At 46.3% G+C, this 20,686-nt stretch overlaps 1 protein-coding gene across 1 annotated transcript; it reads left to right on the forward strand.

The window, feature by feature from the left end:
* The first annotated feature begins 67 nt into the window (after positions 1 to 67).
* On the forward strand, positions 68 to 20,442 carry LOC125739784 (uncharacterized). The gene is made up of 12 exons (XM_049010239.1): positions 68 to 874; positions 8,751 to 8,951; positions 10,011 to 10,178; positions 10,353 to 10,631; positions 11,147 to 11,440; positions 12,649 to 12,672; positions 16,563 to 16,736; positions 17,214 to 17,370; positions 17,509 to 17,590; positions 17,982 to 18,032; positions 18,126 to 18,317; positions 18,975 to 20,442. Exons 1-12 carry the CDS (start codon positions 826 to 828, stop codon positions 19,500 to 19,502), a joined length of 2,199 nt encoding a protein of 732 aa, XP_048866196.1. The 5' UTR covers positions 68 to 825; the 3' UTR covers positions 19,503 to 20,442.
* Positions 20,443 to 20,686: the final 244 nt, after the last annotated feature.

A 20,686-nucleotide genomic window follows, 5' to 3' on the forward strand; every position in this document is an offset into this window, starting at 1 on the left:
TTAGTCTGTCACCATGTTGGCTGACTTTAGCTTGCAGGTGAACTCTGGATCTGGCTCCAGCGCGTGAAGGGGGCGGGACCGAGGAAAGGTCGCGCGCCACCTCCGACAGGTGCGCGCGGGAGGCGCCGTTTCTTGAAAGCGGGTCCGGAATTCGGATCCGCACATATTCGCCTCTATAAACGGCTTAGAACAGAGTTTCCTATCATATCGCTTTCGTGTTACCGAGTTGTGTATTCTTTGTTTTTTTTTTTTTGTTTTTTTTGTATCTTGAAGTCTTCGAAGGAAAGTTAAAAATAGCGGGATTCGTCACAAACCTACGTGTTAACACACTGTTCTGTTTAGAGCAGTTTGAGTTTTTATTTGTTTCAATATACTTCTTTATAGAAAAATTTATTTGTTATTTACAGCGGCGGTATAGTGACTCGGAACGCGAATTACAAGTTGTGGAGATTTGCTTTATGAAAGTGGCGTAAAGGGGATTATTTAACTGAAAAACGAACAGCAAGAAAGCTGATAAGGGAGCGTCCTGTCATTTGAAAGCATCTCCATAAACTCAAGTTTTTTCCTGCTCCTTTGGGGATCATTTAATCCACTATTAAATCTCTACTGATTACTGGGGACGTTTATGGATACGGTCTTTAAGTCTGGGCATACCCGGTTGTCTTGAAACAAAACGGAGAAGCTGCCCGTTCATTTTGTGGTTTTTCACTTGAACGTCTTAAAATAAAGAGCAATCGGATGTTGATGTAGTTCAAGCTGGCCGAGAGACCGCATCCGGATTAAGCGCAGTGTGCGGGACCCCTTGGGCGTGCGGACCGAAGAGGGATGGCGAGCCAGCGGCCCGTGTGGCTTATATACGTGCTCGGAGCATTAGGTAAGTGTTAAATATTTCCGTTTTTAATCTGTATGTCATGGGTGTAAATTATGGGGGAGTTGTAAACCCCCCAATAATCATTTCCAGCCAATGCAACCCTCTGGACCCCCTTAAATCGATGGAGACCTCAACCCAGAGTTATGCCCTAATGACATCTACATTAATAAGATAACGTCACATCTACTCAGTTGGCTAATGTTGAATTTCTGGCAGATTGATTTTTTAGGACAATTTTACAGTACATTTTGCAAGAAGGGATCAACGATATTTTGAAAAATGATCAGTTTCCTTCTTAACAATGAAACAGGTGTTTCTTAGTCCTAGCTAAACTGCCAAAAAATACATGTGGGAACAGGTGTGTGTGAAGCATAAAATAAATAAAATTGCAGCACGGACACATTTCAGGAGTGCTATGGCGTGCAAAACAAATCTCATATTTAGAGCATAGATATGTATGGGCATAAGGTGCCAAACAGTATATATGCAGAACACATTACACACCATAGACGTGTCTCCTAGACAATCATATACAGAACAGACTCAAGCAACTTTTTGGGCAATCCATACAAAGAAGATCTAGTACAGTAACCACAATCGACACTTTTTTCACCATCTCGCAGCATCTTGTTCATACTGAGACCTCATAGACAACTAAGTGTTTGACAGGATGCTGCAGCCTGTACTCATTAATGAGATGGGATATTAGGAACAAGAGGCTAGTTAAAGCATTATGACAGTGGTGCAGTTGATCGCTTCTAGGCTAGTGCCTTTGGCTCTCTTAGACCGTTGGAAATCTACAGGCAATCTCAGTTTTCCAGGGCAGGTAGGCAGGTGGATGTGAGCATGTCCTGGACAGCGCCTGCTCTTTTATACGCTGTCCGGCCTCAGCAGATCGATAAACTGTGACCTGCTTTCAGGAACATCACTGGTTTGTATGGCTGTTTCCAGGGTAGGGTTCATCTTTTTGAGCAAGGTTGAGTGGAAAAGACTTGCACGCAAATATAGGCTAATGTTTCTTGTGTAGGAGGTAAACACCGGAGCTGGGAACAGGCTAAACAAGTCCGCCAGCATAGCTTGTGTCGGCTCACTAACTCTTCAGTCGGTGCTTCGGCAACTGGCCTAACAGTGTCCCCCTACTAATTACTCAAAGTCAATGGTTTTTGACCAGTTTTACTGCTCTCCTGTGACAACCTGGCTGATTAAACCTGGAATCTGTGGTCCATGTGGACCTCCTGTGTATTCTCATTTCAGACAATCCCCAAACATAGCTACAGGTCCATTGGAGGTTACAAAACACCTATTGCTCAGGTCCTTTAATGACTGTTGCGTAAAATTATTACAATTGAATCATCTATGCACTGGTATTAGTGACAAAGTTTATATATAACGTTGTAATGGGTTATTTTATTTGCTTTTAAAGTTACATTTATCATACATGTTTAGTAGACCTAAAAATCTGTTCCCATACCCATATCTACTAATGCTTATCCAGTATGTACTTCATGTATGTAAGTCAGTTACAGCCATCATTAAATCAATATGTCAAATTAGGATTGAGCAAGTACATCTCTTCTTTGGCTTGTTTTGCTGAATACAAGTTTAGCCTGTTCCGGAAACTGCCAGGGCTGGGCATCAAACTGGGTTCGTCAAATTCCATCTCTGTCTCTTTTATCCCATCAGCAATGTCAGGTATTCTTCCTGAGTCCCTCCGAGGTGCTCCAGTGTGGCTCTGTGCTCACAAAAACAGGCTTGCTGACGTTTACGCTGTCCGTTCTTTAGTGTACTGTGTTTGCCACCAGTTTGTGTGTCTATTCACCTAGCGTTTCCTGGTCTTTCTCATTCTCATCCTGTCTCACTTCTGAAATGAATATTTTAAACTGGAGATAAAAGGTTTGGTTTTTATAAAGCGAGCAGAAATTCATTGCTTTAGTGTGCTGGTGTAGGGAAAAGACTGTGTCAGAGATCCTCAAAAATACATGAAATTGTATTTTGATATTACTATGTATCAAAAACTACATAGTACAGCCACAATCGTATCAAAATAAACTACAGTATTTTATATTTTAAAAATACATTTCATATACTTCTATTGTATACCGGCCTGTTCCTTCAAAAGCACTCTGACTCAAATGGCCAGGCATAAGAGCAACATTTTTTTTTTTACTGCTTAACAAGACACAATAGAAAAGTAGAAACCAAACAAAAGACCAAATTGAAGTGTCTTGTATATCCCGACTACTTATGTGAATATTCAGATAATGGTAAGTAAATCCAATGACAAAGCAATAATTTAAAAATTCAGAAAGATTTACTGTTTTGTAAATGACCAAACTTTTTTTTTGCACCACAGATATAAATACCGCAAAACAAAATTTTTAATGAAATACGACAGACACAGTTTAAGCACTTCACTCAGCAACATCTTAAAAACTTTAAACACAAATAGGCCTGAATGGAACTTGTAAGTATTTTGGTTCAACATACAAGTACATGCTGTCTAGGAGTCCACTTGGCATAAGCACATATAGGCTGAGCTTACTTGAGCTACTGAGCAGTACTGAGCAGTATTGGAGTAGGAGCTACACAGCACCTACCAAATAAGGTGAGACCTTAATAAGGCTACTTATTATATAAGCTCAGCCCAACTCTCAAATACATCAACCCACAGCGTGTGTCCATGGGTATGTACACTGATGTGAGAATGTTTTTGAATACTATATTCTTGCATCATTATGACCATCTGATAATCAGCCATATTCATGTAATAATAAATTTGATTAAATGATCAGCATATAAATGTTGCTTTTTGTATGTTCTTTGACCTCAATGAGTCAGGCGCTCAGCATATAAGATTAGTAAGGTGTGAGTTCAGCAGTATCGTGGTTTGAGGCTACTCTGCTGTCTCAGTACTGCTTAATAGCATGTAATCCTTCAGGGAATGGAGGCAACCACTAACTGTACTGGAAAGTCCTACAGGTGATTTCCAGGCCATCTCCCCGTGAGTTAAAGCTTAACAGCTTAACTTAAACTGGTTTATGCATGACAACAACTAAACGCCCAAATCTGTGCGATAAAAATAGAGCAGTAGTATTTAGATTTGCTGCAGTCCTGACTGTATCCCAAAAGAAATGTTGCAAAAAACTCATACTGGTAAATAGTTCATTTGCACAACTATATTGCAGTTCTTCACCTGCATCATCTTGCTCTTCATAGCTTTTGGAATCACAGCACAGGTCAGCCGACATGTGTCACCCCTGGAACTAGGTGTTAAGGGCCTTGCTCAAGGGCTTACAGACGTGTGACAGTTCTGCTGAGACCAGGGCTTGAACTAGCAACCTTCTGATCAGAGGTACAGAGACTTGGCCCGCGGAGCCACACCCCACCTCTAGCTGCTGCATGTATTTCATAATAGGAGCAATTCTGCAGGGAGGAATCAGCCGGTATACCTGCAAGCTAGAGTGTGAGTCTGATCAACAGTTACGGGAAGTGTTCGGTCAAAGTTATGGCAATTAACAAAGGTGCCACCGGTTATGAAATGTAAAGGTCCTCAGTGAGTAGTGGATCACAGCACTGGATACGGAAGTAGCACTATTTTTGTGTGGTATCAGTTTGCCAGTTCTTTGAAGACTTTGAAGGACTTTAAAGGTCCTGAATAAGCAAGCAGGAAAAGCCGGCTTGCAGTTCAGCAGATGGATCTACTTAAGGAGCCAGGGGTGTAGTTTTAAGTCCCAGGAGGCCCCCAGCTCTTAAACTGTACCTTGCCTGCTCACGCACAGAATATTCATAAGTATTCTATAATCTATAAATAACTCTGCAGATTACTTTTAGTATAGCATTTGCAGAAAGTCACTGACACAGTTCCTAAAAGTTTTAAGATTTTTTTTTTTTTTTTTACAGGAAGTTAATAGAATGTTAAGTACAATGCCAATTTGTTACGTGTTGTTTACCATCACGGATATATGGTGTACTAGCATGTACATGCAGACAGTATTTGTTTAAATCAAGTTTAAATCATTAACATTAAATTTTTTTTCATTCCGGTTAAAGATTGTTCAACTTTGACATTGTGAAACTCTTCTTTTTGTCTCTCTGCTGTCTGGGAGCCAGTTTTGCCCTGACAGTGCTGCTCCGGTGGTTTTCTGAAAGCCTCTCATAGATCTGCATATTTTCCCACGTTTCTGGTGCAGTACAAACTCAGCGCAGCATTAATCTGTCTTATCTCTCACACATGCTCAGAAGCCTCTGTCATTTGTGGTATTTGTCCCGACTGTCGGATGTGCCCTTTGAACTGATAGATAGCGGCAAGCCGGTTCAGTCTTGCAAGGCCATCATGCCGTGAAGGTGTGTGAAATGTCCACGTTCGCTGCTGCCTTGGCAAGAGACCAACCAGCTCGCGTTACTGCCCAGCAAGCGGCCAGTGTGCTCCACACTTTGGCTCACAGCCAGTTGAATGCCACTGGCCAGTTGCCAGAGACATATCCTGTTTTCTTGTTGCTTCAGTGACGTGTGGCTCTGTGGGTTAAGACTCTGTGATCAGGAGGTTGTTGGTTTGAATCTCGAGGCTGGCCAACCGATCTGTTTTGCTTTTGAATGGGGCCTTTAAGCGTAAAAACTTCTTCTGAGATGCTGCATAAGCGGCTCATGCTGACCATAATCTTAGCCTGTGTGTGTGTGTGTGTGTGTGTGTGTGTGTGTGTGTGTGTTAGTGGTTGCTAAAAAAAAATTGAGGAAGCAATAATGTTACAGTGGTGAATTTTTCCAAAGAATGGAGGAAATGTCTTTAAATTACAATAAATTTTTAGCAATTAGTCATTTGAAACTTTCTTGTTTCATAATTTCATCTCCACCTCTATGGGCCAGACGCCTCAGAAATATGCCTAATGAATGTGTAGGATATATGAAAAGTGAAGAATCCTATGTACTTGTTCAACTAGGAATAAAGAATCATTATTCATTACACAGATGCCCCTTAACTTACAATGTGGGTATGTTCATATGAGCCCATCTTAAGCTGAAAATATGTTGAATATGATGTGATAAGTAAATAATTTTTTCAGTGACAGTAGTTATTTAACACGCGACTACTATAGCTAACTAAATAGCAGTAATTGAAAAGTAAATACATGAATACAGCTTAATCCTATCATGAAATGTACAGTATTCTTTGGTGAGAAACAGAAAAAAATGCTGGACGATACGTTGGTAAACACTGTGTGAGATGTTTACGCTCGCGATGGATACAGAAAGTGGAAGCCTGGCTGGGTGGACGCTCCCATCACCTGGCATCAGTAGTATGTATCGTATGGCATATCGCTAGCCTGGAAAAGTCAGAGTTTGATGAGTACTGAATGCACATCAGACCTCCGTAACGTTGAAATATCGTAAATTGAACCATCGTAAAGCATGGAGCACTTGTAATTATTTTATAGTAATAATAAAACGACCTGGTTTGCTTTTGCGGTTTTATTATTATTTTTGGCATCTACGGTGTAATGGTACGTGTTTGTCCAGTTCTACGGGTGGTATGACAGAAGGGCTTGTGACTCAGAGCTTCGTCCAGTTATGACTCGGTTACCTGTTAATGAAATCGTCTGTTTTGCTGCGGGCAGGATAGAAACGGCGTCGCGTGACACAGGGGGGTGGAAGGAGCTGGGCTGGGAGTGTGAATGGGCTGAACAACAAGGCAGCGTGGAGGAGCTAATACAAAAAGCAGCAGTGTTGGCCTCAGCTTTGGGGCAGAGACACGCCGAAACGGAATGACAGTCAGATGGCGCCGGGCCCCCGACTGTGGCTTCGTTTGGCCACTAGGGGTCTTGGCTTTGTGAATAGAGACAAGGAAAAATACCAAAACTCATTGGACTGGAAAAAAGATGATGTGAGTGTTATGGACCCTCAAGCTTGACCCTTCCAGGACCCCCCAGACAAATAGCTAGCTTATCTCTTAGGGGTAGTGTGTGGTTCAGCAGGTTTGTACACTGCCTGTGATGGGAAGATCACTGGTTAAAATCCCAAGGTCAGTGGAGTGATTTCCCTTTTGGGCCCCTGAACAAGACCCTTAACCCCTACTTGTTCCTGAGACTGACTGATCATGCCTTCTTTCAGGGTCACTCTGGATAAAAGCACCCGTAAGTAAATGTGATGTGACAATAATAAAAAGCAAAGACTTTGTATCCTGATGCTCTGCCTTGATCTCATGGTTGTGCTCAGCTAACAGCCATTATAGTGGAGAAATAGAGAGAGTGTCCTGCATTAGAAATGGGTGTCCCTGTCCCCCCCTCTTGTGCTAAAGTCTGTCCCTGTCCCCCCCTCTTGTACTAAAGTCTGTCCCCGTCTCCCCCCTTGTGCTAAAGTCTGTCCCCGTCCCCCCTATTGTGCTAAAGTCTGTCCCCGTCCCCCCTATTGTGCTAAAGTCTGTCCCCGTCCCCCCTATTGTGCTAAAGTCTGTCCCCGTCCCCCCTCTTGTGCTAAAGTCTGTCCCTGTCCCCCCTCTTGTGCTAAAGTCTGTCCCTGTCCCCCCCTCTTGTACTAAAGTCTGTCCCCGTCCCCCCTCTTGTGCTAAAGTCTGTCCCCGTCCCTCCTCTTGTGCTAAAGTCTGTCCCTGTCCCCCCCTCTTGTACTAAAGTCTGTCCCCGTCTCCCCCCTTGTGCTAAAGTCTGTCCCTGTCCCCCCCTCTTGTGCTAAAGTCTGTCCCCGTCCCCCCTCTTGTGCTAAAGTCTGTCCCTGTCCCCCCCTCTTGTGCTAAAGTCTGTCCCTGTCCCCCCCTCTTGTGCTAAAGTCTGTCCCCGTCCCCCCTTTTGTGCTAAAGTCTGTCCCCGTCCCCCCTTTTGTGCTAAAGTCTGTCCCCGTCCCCCCTTTTGTGCTAAAGTCTGTCCCCGTCCCCCCTTTTGTGCTAAAGTCTGTCCCCGTCCCCCCTCTTGTGCTAAAGTCTGTCCCCGTCCCCCCTCTTGTGCTAAAGTCTGTCCCTGTCCCCCCCTCTTGTGCTAAAGTCTGTCCCCGTCCCCCCTTTTGTGCTAAAGTCTGTCCCCGTCCCCCCTTTTGTGCTAAAGTCTGTCCCCGTCCCCCCTATTGTGCTAAAGTCTGTCCCCGTCCCCCCTTTTGTGCTAAAGTCTGTCCCCGTCCCCCCTTTTGTGCTAAAGTCTGTCCCCGTCCCCCCTATTGTGCTAAAGTCTGTCCCCGTCCCCCCTTTTGTGCTAAAGTCTGTCCCCGTCCCCCCTTTTGTGCTAAAGTCTGTCCCCGTCCCCCCTATTGTGCTAAAGTCTGTCCCCGTCCCCCCTCTTGTGCTAAAGTCTGTCCCCGTCCCCCCTTTTGTGCTAAAGTCTGTCCCCGTCCCCCCTATTGTGCTATAGTCTGTCCCCGTCCCCCCTTTTGTGCTAAAGTCTGTCCCCGTCTCCCCCCTTGTGCTAAAGTCTGTCCCCGTCTCCCCCCTTGTGCTAAAGTCTGTCCCCGTCCCCCCCTCTTGTGCTAAAGTCTGTCCCCGTCCCCCCTTTTGTGCTAAAGTCTGTCCCCGTCCCCCCCCTCTTGTGCTAAAGTCTGTCCCCGTCCCTCCTCTTGTGCTAAAGTCTGTCCCCGTCCCTTCTCTTGTGCTAAAGTCTGTCCCCGTCCCCCCTATTGTGCTATAGTCTGTCCCCGTCCCCCCTATTGTGCTAAAGTGTATCCCCACTTTCTTTGTACGAATCACGGTCGTAACTGACTGGCTCTTTCTCTCCCCTCTTCTCTCCCTTTACCTTGTTCTCTCTTCCTCTCCACTCTCCCCCTCCCTTTCTCTTTCTCCCCTCTCTCTCCCGTTCTCATTCCCGCTCTTTCTCCCTCCTTCCCTACCTTTCTCTCTCTCTTTGTCCCCCACCCCCCTGTCCCTGTCTCTATCTCTCTTTCGCAGCGCCCTTCGTATGGGGTCAGCAATTGGAGCCCCCCCCCCTGTTCACAGTACGCTCCATGGAGGGGGCGCCCTCACGGCTGCCCTGCCAGTTCCAGGTGGAAGATGCCAGCGTGAGCGTGGTGCAGGTGACCTGGACCCACGAGAAGCCAAATGGCACCAAGGAGATGGTCATCACTGCCCACCCGAAGGAGGGACTCAGAGGTAACCCTGCTCACGCTGATTAGCCTCTCTGTGCCGTCTGGCCCCTCGGTGGCATTCAGACAGTGGTAATCGCTATAACTTAGCAGGTGTCTAATTAAGGTGTCCTGTGACATGCACAAACATGCTTTATTGTTCCCAGGAAATGGTGACGTGAAATCAATAGGTGGCACTGATAAGTTAAATCGAATTTCCTCATTCCCACGTCCTCCTCTCGCTCAGCGGAATTCATCTATGCTTTATAAGCAGGGCCCAAATGAGCCTGATCTGCCGGGTTATCGGAGGATAAGCTGAATTCCAAAGACACCAGCCGTAAAACACATGAACTATTCAGGCAGGAAGAGGGTCGCAGCCTGCTGTGAACGTCCAGTCCATCATTATTATGGATGCCAGAGCGATGTCGTTCTTTGAGAGAATGATGCCCTTGTCTTATTTATCTTAAAGATGTAGTGCCGTCTCCTTGGTAATGACAGTGAACCCAGCCTGTTTCATTCAGTGTCCTCTGCTTCCTCATAACAGGCTCTGCACTGTCAGCTCTTAATAACCCTGCACCTTCTCAATGCATTTCCATTCCTCTGCTATTTTCTTGTTTTGATTGATAATAATCACTCATTTGTGGTTTCACTGTAGTGCTGTCTTGTGGCTTCTGTTGGGTGGGTCTGTTCCATTGTATTATTTTTTTGTCAAAGGTCTTGATGTGTTTGGTCCATGTAGCCCATCTTGCTGTGTAAGAGGACCCTACACTCGATTTGTCTGATTTGTTTTATGGTGTATATGAGCTGTCATCTCGTGCAGGGTGTGACCGCCACTTAGTGCTACCTCCCTCCCTGGCATCCCAACCAGGATAAGTTGCTGTAATACGGATGAATATATTTACTATGGTTTTCAGCATCTTTGAAATTTTTATTTTGTGCTTTCAATATCCCATTTGAAATGGCTCGTTTGTAACCCTAACCCACCTCTTGTTCCAGTACAGACCCACAGTGGTCATGTGTGACCAAATAGCCAGTTGCACCGCACATCAATTCAACAATAACTGCAGAAGATTCCCTCCTTTTTCAGAGTTTGGTGTATTCTCGGGCCGGGTGAAATTTGAGAGCGACGACCCCATGACCAGCATGGCGCTGATCATCCAGGACACCAGAGAGTCGGACGAAGGGCAATACACTTGCCACATATCCACCTTCCCCTTAGGAAACTTTGAGCAGCAGCTGTTGCTGACAGTGTGGGGTACGCCTCGTTCTCCGTCTTATTAATATTGTAATTCATAGTACTGGTAATTACCCCAAATTGGGTGCTTATTAAAGAATTCTTCGCATAACTTTATAGTGTAGTCATGCAGTTGGTTGTTATCATCCCCGTGCGGTACCTCCGCCCGTCTGATTTTTGGTTTCATCCTCCCAGTTAAGCCCGTCTATGACCTGGAGACGGTGGTGCTGGTGGAGAGCAAGACCGGGAGTGTGGCGGCCACATGCCGCTCGGTGGGGCGCCCTCTGCCTGTGGTGACCTGGGACACTGAACTCAAGGGTCAGATCCAGAACCGCACTACCAATAACCGGGCCGTGGTCACATACTTCTTCGTTGAACCCCTGCGCAGCATGGATGGGAAGAAGCTGGACTGCCTGATCTCACACCCATGTCTGACCCAGCCCCACCGGATTACCAACCGCCTGGTTGTTCACTGTGAGTTTACTGGGGTTTTTTTACTTCACCTGAATATGAGCTTGACTTTACCTATCAATGAGTTTCCCTCCTTTTTTTTTATTATCTGTGGCACTACGTACTGACCGCAAGCTTACCCTTCCTTTACCGTGACATAACTTCTCTGTTCCCGTAAGCGTACTTCACTGGGTGTTTGTTTGACTCCTTCCTGCTTGCGCTGCGAGCTTGCCCCGCCTTTCTGCTGAATGCAGTCATAACCTTCATGCTCTCTGTTTTACTGTCAGTGTATCGAGATACAGGAAAAACAAAAACAAGTAATGCTATGTCACACACATTTCTTGGTCTGCTTCAGAATTACGTAAAACAGTATTGCAGCATTTCCGTTCCTTACCCACAGAATAATCACGCAGCACAGACGTCCTTCATCCAGCCCTTAATTTTCCGTTTTGCCCTGTGTTGGATTTACAGAATTCTAAAGCGGGTCCTTGTTTGTGTAACCCCCCATGTCAGAGCGTGTTTGTGTGTCTGACGTGCAGATCCCCCTGAAGCTGTAATCAGTGGTTATGAACAAACCTGGCTGGCAGGGCAAGAGCGAGCCTCACTGAAGTGTGAAGCCACGGGGAATCCAGTCCCGAACATCTCCTGGAGCAGGTACTCCCCGTCTCTCACGTCACGCCATGACTCCTGTGTGCTTTGTTCAGCGGATTACTGTCTGCCGCTAGTTTCGACTACATACGTACACACACACACACACACACACACACACACACACACACACACACACATACAGACCCGTACTTGTATCTGTGTGGGGCCTGAAATCAAAAAATGATTAACCTTAACCCCTACCCAGCCCTTAACAAGTAACTGAAGAACTGAAGTATTTTGCCATTTTTAGTTCTTTGATTAGTCACTGATTTTTATAAAATTGAGGTTATCCTTATGGGGAATGAACAAAATGGTCCCCGCTACATCAAAATAACTGGTTTTTATCACGTTTGGGGACATTTGCCCCCACAACATAAGGTATACCTGCACCACACACACACACACACACACACACAATGATAAGGGATCACACTGGTGCCTTGAGTAGTTGCCCGATGTCTCATACTCACGTGGAGACACATACACACACACATATATTCTTGCGTTCACTTCCTCTTGTGCAAGTAGACCGCACTAGAAGCGTATTCGTGTGCTTCTGGCAAAGCGTGCTTTTCACAGTCGTGTGAGCATGCACGCCCATGGACAGTTAGGGCAGTTGTTTCTTTCCTCTTCTCTGTGTAACGCAATATCTGTGGCATCGTGTTGCGACTTGCGGCATAGCAGCGTCCGTTTCTGTGCTCCTCACAAAGGAGGGACAGGCAACACAATCTCCGCGATGAGCCTGAAATTCCAGAATGCGCCGAGAGAGACTAGTTCCCACTAATTATTTAAAGACAAAGCGCATGTAATTAAAGGATTACGTTTTGCATTCTTTGAATTCCATAACTACTGCTGTAATGCGTAAAGGATGTGGGCTGAATCGGCAGTTGGTTTGGCAGGTCACACACAGTTACTCGTCACATATACATGTCCATAGGGTTAGGGACTAAGCAATACAAACATCCATGAAATTAATGCGGCAAGAGATAAAAAGGTTACTGGTTACACAAAGAGCGTGATTGATCAGCTGACAGCGTGGGGTCTTTATAGGTGAGGATCAGCTGACAGCGTGGGGTCTTTATAGGTGAGGATCAGCTGACAGCATGGGGTCTTTATAGGTGAGGATCAGCTGACAGCGTGGGGTCTTTATCGGTGAGGATCAGCTGACAGCCTATGGTCTTTATAGGTGAGGATCAGCTGACAGCCTGGGGTCTTTATAGGTGAGGATCAGCTGACAGCGTGGGGTCTTTATAGGTGAGGATCAGCTGACAGCGTGGGGTCTTTATAGGTGAGGATCAGCTGACAGCCTAGGGTCTTTATAGGTGAGGATCAGCTGACAGCGTGGGGTCTTTATCGGTGAGGATCAGCTGACAGTGTGTGGTCTTTATAGGTGAGGATCAGCTGACAGCCTGGGGTCTTTATAGGTGAGGATCAGCTGACAGCGTGGGGTCTTTATAGGTGAGGATCAGCTGACAGCATGGGGTCTTTATAGGTGAGGATCAGCTGACAGCCTAGGGTCTTTATAGGTGAGGATCAGCTGACAGCGTGGGGTCTTTATCGGTGAGGATCAGCTGACAGCGTGGGGTCTTTATAGGTGAGGATCAGCTGACAGCGTGGGGTCTTTATAGGTGAGGATCAGCTGACAGCCTAGGGTCTTTATAGGTGAGGATCAGCTGACAGCGTGGGGTCTTTATCGGTGAGGATCAGCTGACAGTGTGTGGTCTTTATAGGTGAGGATCAGCTGACAGCCTGGGGTCTTTATAGGTGAGGATCAGCTGACAGCCTGGGGTCTTTATAGGTGAGGATCAGCTGACAGCGTGGGGTCTTTATAGGTGAGGATCAGCTGACAGCCTAGGGTCTTTATAGGTGAGGATCAGCTGACAGCGTGGGGTCTTTATCGGTGAGGATCAGCTGACAGTGTGTGGTCTTTATAGGTGAGGATCAGCTGACAGCGTGGGGCCTTTATAGGTGAGGATCAGCTGACAGCCTGGGGTCTTTATAGGTGAGGATCAGCTGACAGCATGGGGTCTTTATAGGTGAGGATCAGCTGACAGCCTGGGGTCTTTATAGGTGAGGATCAGCTGCTGGTTGTGTCCACGGGAGATACGGGATCTTTTCAGGTCACGGAAATACAGGAAAACCAGAAGAGCAAGACGGAAGCCCCCAGATGCACTTCCGGGGCAGTGCTGGAAGGATAGATACTTTATTAATCCTTCGAAGAAATTCCATCCATCCATGCATACACTGCACACGCAGACAGTAAGAATGATATGTAAGCAATAATAGACAAATTATTGGCAACAATAAACGGTGACAGGTCAAAGAATGTCAGGGAAAGTCTTGCAAGGAATTCTGTATTAATGGCTCAGAAATAAATTCTGTTGCATATTGAATGAATGAATGATCTGTGACAGTGCCTAAGCTGTTAAGGTTCAGTCAGAGTGCAGTCAGTCCTGTTACAACATATGATGTCACACCGCAAATCTCTTCTAATATAACTGACATATTAGTCCAATGCAATGCAGAATCGCATTTGAATTGGTGTGTTTTTCAGTTACAGAGAAAAGTACTACATGAACTACACCACAATACGGTCTGAGTAAGAATCGCTACTTGCACACAAAGACAGCTATTCAGGTGAACCATGGTGATGTCCAATTCCAGAACAAGTCGTTCATTCGAACCAGTTCTTTTCAGTCAGTCGGTCGAACTGGTTTTCAAATCTAAAATAACCACACTCTTTGTAGGCTACATCCACACATTGCACAGGTCAAAGTCGTAGGTCTAAAGGTCAAAAAATATTTGACATCATCGTATAAAAAACACAGCAACCATTTTTAATTCTCTTATATTTGCTTTTTGTAGACTGTCTATAGCCACGCTGCCTACAGTGGCCCCCTGCATACCGTTACCCATTGTATTTGTGCTGTGTGCATACCCGGCCGCATGGTGCCCCTCCGCATACCGTATAACCCATTGTATTTGTGCTGTGTGCATACCCGGCGGCATGGTGCCCCTCCGCATACCGTAACGCATTGTATTTGTGCTGTGTGCATACCCGGCGGCATGGTGCCCCTCCGCATACCGTATAACCCATTGTATTTGTGCTGTGTGCATACCCGGCGGCATGGTGCCCCTCCGCATACCGTAACGCATTGTATTTGTGCTGTGTGCATACCCGGCCGCATGGTGCCCCTCCGCATACCGTATAACCCATTGTATTTGTGCTGTGTGCATACCCGGCGGCATGGTGCCCCTCCGCATACCGTATAACCCATTGTATTTGTGCTGTGTGCATACCCGGCCGCATGGTGCCCCTCCGCATACCGTATAACCCATTGTATTTGTGCTGTGTGCATGACTGGCCGCATGGTGCCCCTCCGCATACCGTATAACCCATTGTATTTGTGCTGTGTGCATACCCGGCGGCATGGTGCCCCTCCGCATACCGTAACGCATTGTATTTGTGCTGTGTGCATACCCGGCCGCATGGTGTCCCTCCGCAAACCGTATAACCCAAATGCAAATACAAACCGTATAACCCATTGTATTTGTGCTGTGTGCATGACTGGGAGCATGGAGACCTTCTGCATCCTGTAATCTGTTGTATCCGTGCTGTCTGCATGCCTGGCCGCATGGTGCTCCTGCATAAATATTATAATCCGTCGTATTTGTGCTGTGTGCCTACCCAGCCCTTCTGCATACGGTTGATTTTGTGCCATGTGCATCCTCGGCTACATGGTGCTCTTCTACATACCGTAATCCATTGTATTTATGTTAGGTGTATGCCCAGCCACATGGTGCCCCTCCGCATATAGTAATCGGTTGTGTTTGTACTGTGTGCATGTCTGGCTGTATGGTGCCCCTCTGCATACTGTAATCCATTGTGTTTGTACTGTGTGCATGTCTGGCTGTATGGTGCCCCTCTGCATACTATAATCCATTGTGTTTGTACTGTGTGCATGTCTGGCTGTATGGTGCCCCTCTGCATACTATAATCCATTGTGTTTGTACTGTGTGCATGTCTGGCTGTATGGTGCCCCTCTGCATACTGTAATCCATTGTGTTTGTACTGTGTGCATGCCTGGCTGTATGGTGCCTCTCTGCATACTGTAATCCATTGTGTTTGTACTGTGTGCATGTCTGAAGGTATGGTGCCCCTCTGCATACTATAATCCATTGTGTTTCTACTGTGTGCATGCCTGGCTGTATGGTGCCTCTCTGCATACTGTAATCCATTGTGTTTGTACTGTGTGCATGCCTGGCTGTATGGTGCCTCTCTGCATACTGTAATCCATTGTGTTTGTACTGTGTGCATGCCTGGCTGTATGGTGCCCCTCTGCATACTGTAATCCATTGTGTTTGTACTGTGTGCATGCCTGGCTGTATGGTGCCTCTCTGCATACTGTAATCCATTGTGTTTGTACTGTGTGCATGTCTGGCCGTATGGTGCCCCTCTGCATACTGTAATCCATTGTGTTTGTACTGTGTGCATGTCTGGCTGTATGGTGCCCCTCTGCATACTGTAATCCATTGTGTTTGTACTGTGTGCATGCCTGGCTGTATGGTGCCCCTCTGCATACTGTAATCCATTGTGTTTGTACTGTGTGCATGCCTGGCTGTATGGTGCCCCTCTGCATACTGTAATCCATTGTGTTTGTACTGTGTGCATGTCTGAAGGTATGGTGCCCCTCTGCATACTGTAATCCATTGTGTTCGTACTGTGTGCATGTCTGGCTGTATGGTGCCCCTCTGCATACTGTAATCCATTGTGTTCGTACTGTGTGCATGCCTGGCTGTATGGTGCCCCTCTGCATACTGTAATCCATTGTGTTTGTACTGTGTGCATGCCTGGCTGTATGGTGCCCCTCTGCATACTGTAATCCATTGTGTTTGTACTGTGTGCATGCCCGGCCGCATGGTGCCCAGCTGCATGCATATCTGTTTATATAGATATGTAGTGGTTATAAAAATCTGTCATGGTGCCTTAGCACCTCAAGCAGATTGCTGTACTCGATGTGAAGTGAGATTACAATTCTGAGATGCTAGGGCTCGAGAAATGGCGTCTGTGGCGCCATCGAGTGGCAGCGCAGCCAAGCCGCACCTAGTGGCTGCCATCACTAGCTAGCATTGCCCCTCTGAAGAGGCCATCTGCCAGAAGCAGCTGTTTGCCGGGGTCAGCCACACTGTCCTCCAGGGGACCATAAGACTGTACAGCCTTCGTTGTGCAGTCACCTTGGTGCTTGTCGCCATGGAGATGTGCGACGCCAGGTCCGGAGAGTGACTGCACATCACAGTGCTGAGGATCCATTTCTCCATCTTACAGAAACGGCGGGCCCTTGCCACCTGAGGTGTCCATACAGGGGAAGATGCTGTCATTCAATCGCCCCCTGCTTGTGACAGACTCCGGGGTGTACGAGTGCTTCGCCAGCAATACCATAGGAACTGGCAAGGACAGTGTCAATGTAGTAGTGACAGGTAGGGGGCGCCCCTATTGCAACCGTTTATCAGCTCCTTGACAGTGTGATCATGAATTGACCTCTGTGTGAAATTAGTGGAGTTTTAATGAATCACGTTTCTCAGTAAAAAAAAAAGAACCTGAACACATACTAGAAATGCATACTAATGTAAATCTGAAATGTAAAATTGTCCAGGAAAGTGAACATGATTTTCTAATAGGCAAATTAGAAGGGTGTGTAATTACACCCCTGCTAGCGTATCTAAGCTTGTGTTTGACCCCCTATGTAAGAGTAGCGCTATAGGTGCTGCCCAGCATTAATCTATATGTGTCTGGAACCTTCCTCCTTTCTCACATGACTAGTGAGCAGTGTTTGATCCTAATACCTGCTTCACTACTGCCTCGTATGACTGCAGTCTGTAGCCGCATGTTCATGCCCACACTGCCCCCTTGTGCCCATCACAATGAATCACATGCTCGTCCTCTCTCCCACACAGACTTGCAGCCAAGGGTTGTCCATAACCCAGTGATTGTCAACGCTCTGTGTGGCGTCATCGGTGTGCTGCTGATGATCACGGTGGTTGCGCTCATTGTGGTGAAATGTCACTATAAGAAGAAGAAGAAGAAGCTGGAGAAACAGCTTGATGAGAAGAAGTAGGTTGGGTGACCATGTGTGGACCTCTGGACTTGGCCCCGATATCGCGTGATGCTTATGTCAGTGGTGACCATGTCAATCCAGAACTGACACCTCAGCTTCATTTGGTTTCTGTCTCCATCTTGCACTTTTTCCAGAGAGGAGCTGATTTCTCTATCAAGACAGAATTCTGTCCGAAGACTGAACTCAGATCGGCGCGCGTCAGATCCTCGCATTCAGGTACCTACACGAGGCCACCTGCATGTCGGAGACGCATCGACGGGAGAGCTGACATCTAAACCTCCCTGCCTGGTTCTGGTCACCGAGTCGTGACCCAAATAGAAAATTTTAAACCAAATTTGTTTCTTCATGCGAATGTTCTAACTGATGTGACCATGGTAACGGCTCTAACATCAGAGAAGACATGTCCTTCAAAATAAAAGTGTAACGTTAGAAAAAAAACGTAATAAATAATAAAATAACCATACATTTTGTGGACAAGTGAATGTGGGCCCATGACCTACCAGTTCTACAGGGACTGTACAGCATCCCAGCAGTAAACAAGGCCAGATTAACCAGCATCTACATCTACATGAATATATAATACAGTTTCATTTCTTTGTCGTTTCAGCTGGACGACCATATTGCCCTCAGATTGGAAAGTGCTATTTCTACTCTCAGGGTAATTAAGCACGAGTTTACGGACAAACCCTGGAGTAGATTGCATGTTACTCAGCTGTGGCCGTACGAATGATCGACTTTGGGTGTGTTCCAGGATCTTTCAGCCCGGGGTTATTCCCGGTATGATGGAGGCATGGCAGAAGAAGAGGCAGAGACCATGGCTAGCGACTCCCTGCATAACTCACTGTGGCATGGAGACGAAGACCCCGACGGCTATGTGGACATGGACGGCGGGAGACAGGCCCCCAGGCACCGGGCTGAGTCCTTCATGAGCAACATGTCTTTGGTGAGAGTCTGTATATAAGGGAAGATTTTACAGAACACGCGTGTTTCTGTGAATTTGAGTGACATTTTGGATACATGGTGTATAGGGGGTGTGACTTTGTGGGTTAGGACCAGTTCTGTGCTGGCATACTGGGCATTTTGCCAGGTGGGGAAATCCTTCCCCCAGTCAACAAAATATGCCAAGGGGGTTCCACCACTCCTGTTTGGCAAAAAACTCCATGCCTGATTTTTAACCTAGTCTATGTTTCCCAAAAGCATAGTTGCTAACGACGTTAGTAACTTGCATAGTTGGAACCACACAGCTGAACAGTCCCCATTCTGTGAGTTGGGAAATGTACCCCGTGGTCAGGTCATCAATTTAAATCCCAGCAAGAGCTGAGTGATGTCACCGTTGGGCCCTTGGGGAAGGCCCGCAGTTGCAGTTGTTCCAGGCATTGGCTGACCCTTCTTTTTCAGTTCCCGTTGTTTTGGATAGAAGCTTCTCCTTGATAAATAAATGTACTGGTAAACATTGAGGGAAAATGAATCTCCCGCTAACTGCTTCCCGCATGTTTTTGTTGGTCAGTTCCTATCCTTCCCTCCATTCTCTCTTTCTCACTCGCTTTCTGTCTGTCTCTCCGGACATTGGTATTCATCCACACCTCCGTACCATCTGCAGGGGCGGAGCAGCGTGACAGATGTGACGGGTCTGCATCGTCTGGGCTCCAGAGAGCGGATGTCGTTCATGAGGGCCAGCCTCTCTGGAGGGTCAGTAACGCGACACCCGGGGCCGAGGGATCAGGCGGCAACCACAAGGTCCAGCATCTCTGCCTGGTCGGGAACGCAAGCCCTGGGTTCCAGGGACCAGCTGTCTGCTACACAGGCTGGCATGGGGGTGGAAACTCAGCAGCTGGGGATCGGTGAACGGGTGCCTTCAGTGCGAAGCATCAGCGCGAGGGTACCGGTAAAGCAGCGTGTGGGGTCCCGATCCCGAACCTCCCCAACACAAGCCTGTGAGGAGAAATGGGAGGACAAAGAGGAGGAGATGTATGGAGAGGAGGAGATGTACGGAGAGGACGACTGCAGGACAAACAGCAGTCAGATTTCAGAAGCCCTCTCCAACCACTTTTACCCGAACAACGGATTCCTGCAACCCAAACCCCATGCCAAAGCCATCCTGCTCCACCCCAGGAGTCAGATCATATAGAGATCAGTGTACACCTTCGGGTTTAGAACTTCCTGTGGAACTTCCTGTCAGCTGACTCTGTAACGGGATGGTTAATATTCAACATGCTGCCAGACTGCCTAGTGTTTAAATGATGAACGTATTGGGACATGCACTGAGCCAGAGGGTTATTAGCTCAAGTCCCGCGTAGATCTCTGTTGTAAAACAGGCTGTGGTGCTTGAGCTGTGCCAACGATATTCCCAGCAGTGAAATGAGTTCAGTGTTATTTTGGATAAAAAGGTGAACTAAGAAACCGAATGTAACCTGGAGTAAAATACCGGCGAAAATACAGAAAATAGTGACTGTCGAGTCAAAGATCAAATCTGCCACAAACTGAGACGATGTCCCATAATCACACCCTATCATGAAGAAATCATGATGTTTCCAGCAGTTTCTTCAGTGACTCCATCAGTTCGTGGGTTGGATTTCGCTTCGCGTGATCACCGGGTTTTCGCAGCCGCAAACACGCTTTGTTGATGTCTCATTCTGCAGAGGTAGCAGGTTGTAACAAACCATCGGATACCTATCATCTTTGTTTTACAGTGCCATTATTCTCTTGTTTTTGTGTGATATTCCATCTGTTAAAATTATTTTATCTAACGTGGTCTCAGCAAGTGAAGCGTTCACAGGCTGATCGCTCGTTTTTGGTTATTCAGTCATGTCTCCTGTTATGTTATTATCATATCTTGTACATTGCATTTACATGTTTTCATACTATGTTTACAATTTTATTCCGCTTATGATTTCTAAAGAGGATTTCTAAGATGCCTAGAATATATATATTTATATTTTTGTGTCATGCCTATTCAAAAATCATTAGTAAATCTTTGTTTGTTTAGTACACTTTGAGTGTGAAAGGTTGTTGTTGGTGGAATGTAGAAGTTCTGAAGAGTGCAATAAAGTAGGAACGTGAAAATACCATTCAGACGATTTTATTTTGGTCAATGATAAAGCTGTCCTTGACAGTCGGTTCTTTGATGAAAAAAGGGGAAGTCATTTTTCTACCTCAGTGTTTTGATAAAGGCTGCAGATGATCGTGCTTATGGAACTAAATTTTAACTTTTCAGTTTTACTGAACAATCAGTAAATAATCAGCATATGATTATGTGTAATGACAAGACTTGTATTTCTCGGAAAAGGAAAAAGAGGGTTAAATTTTCCAGTA

The sequence above is a fragment of the Brienomyrus brachyistius genome, chromosome 4 (assembly GCF_023856365.1).
Source record: "Brienomyrus brachyistius isolate T26 chromosome 4, BBRACH_0.4, whole genome shotgun sequence".
In the NCBI taxonomy this organism is placed as follows: Eukaryota; Metazoa; Chordata; class Actinopteri; order Osteoglossiformes; family Mormyridae; genus Brienomyrus; species Brienomyrus brachyistius.

Excerpts from the sequence above, each read along its gene's own strand:
- LOC125739784 (XM_049010239.1), top strand. The coding sequence starts at position 826 with ATGGCGAGCCAGCGGCCCGTGTGGCTTATATACGTGCTCGGAGCATTA. Across the intron at positions 11,441-12,648 it reads GGGGCCTGAAATCAAAAAAT|GTGAGGATCAGCTGACAGCC; the intron begins GATTAACCTTAA and ends TGGTCTTTATAG. Across the intron at positions 17,591-17,981 it reads CGTCAGATCCTCGCATTCAG|CTGGACGACCATATTGCCCT; the intron begins GTACCTACACGA and ends TTGTCGTTTCAG.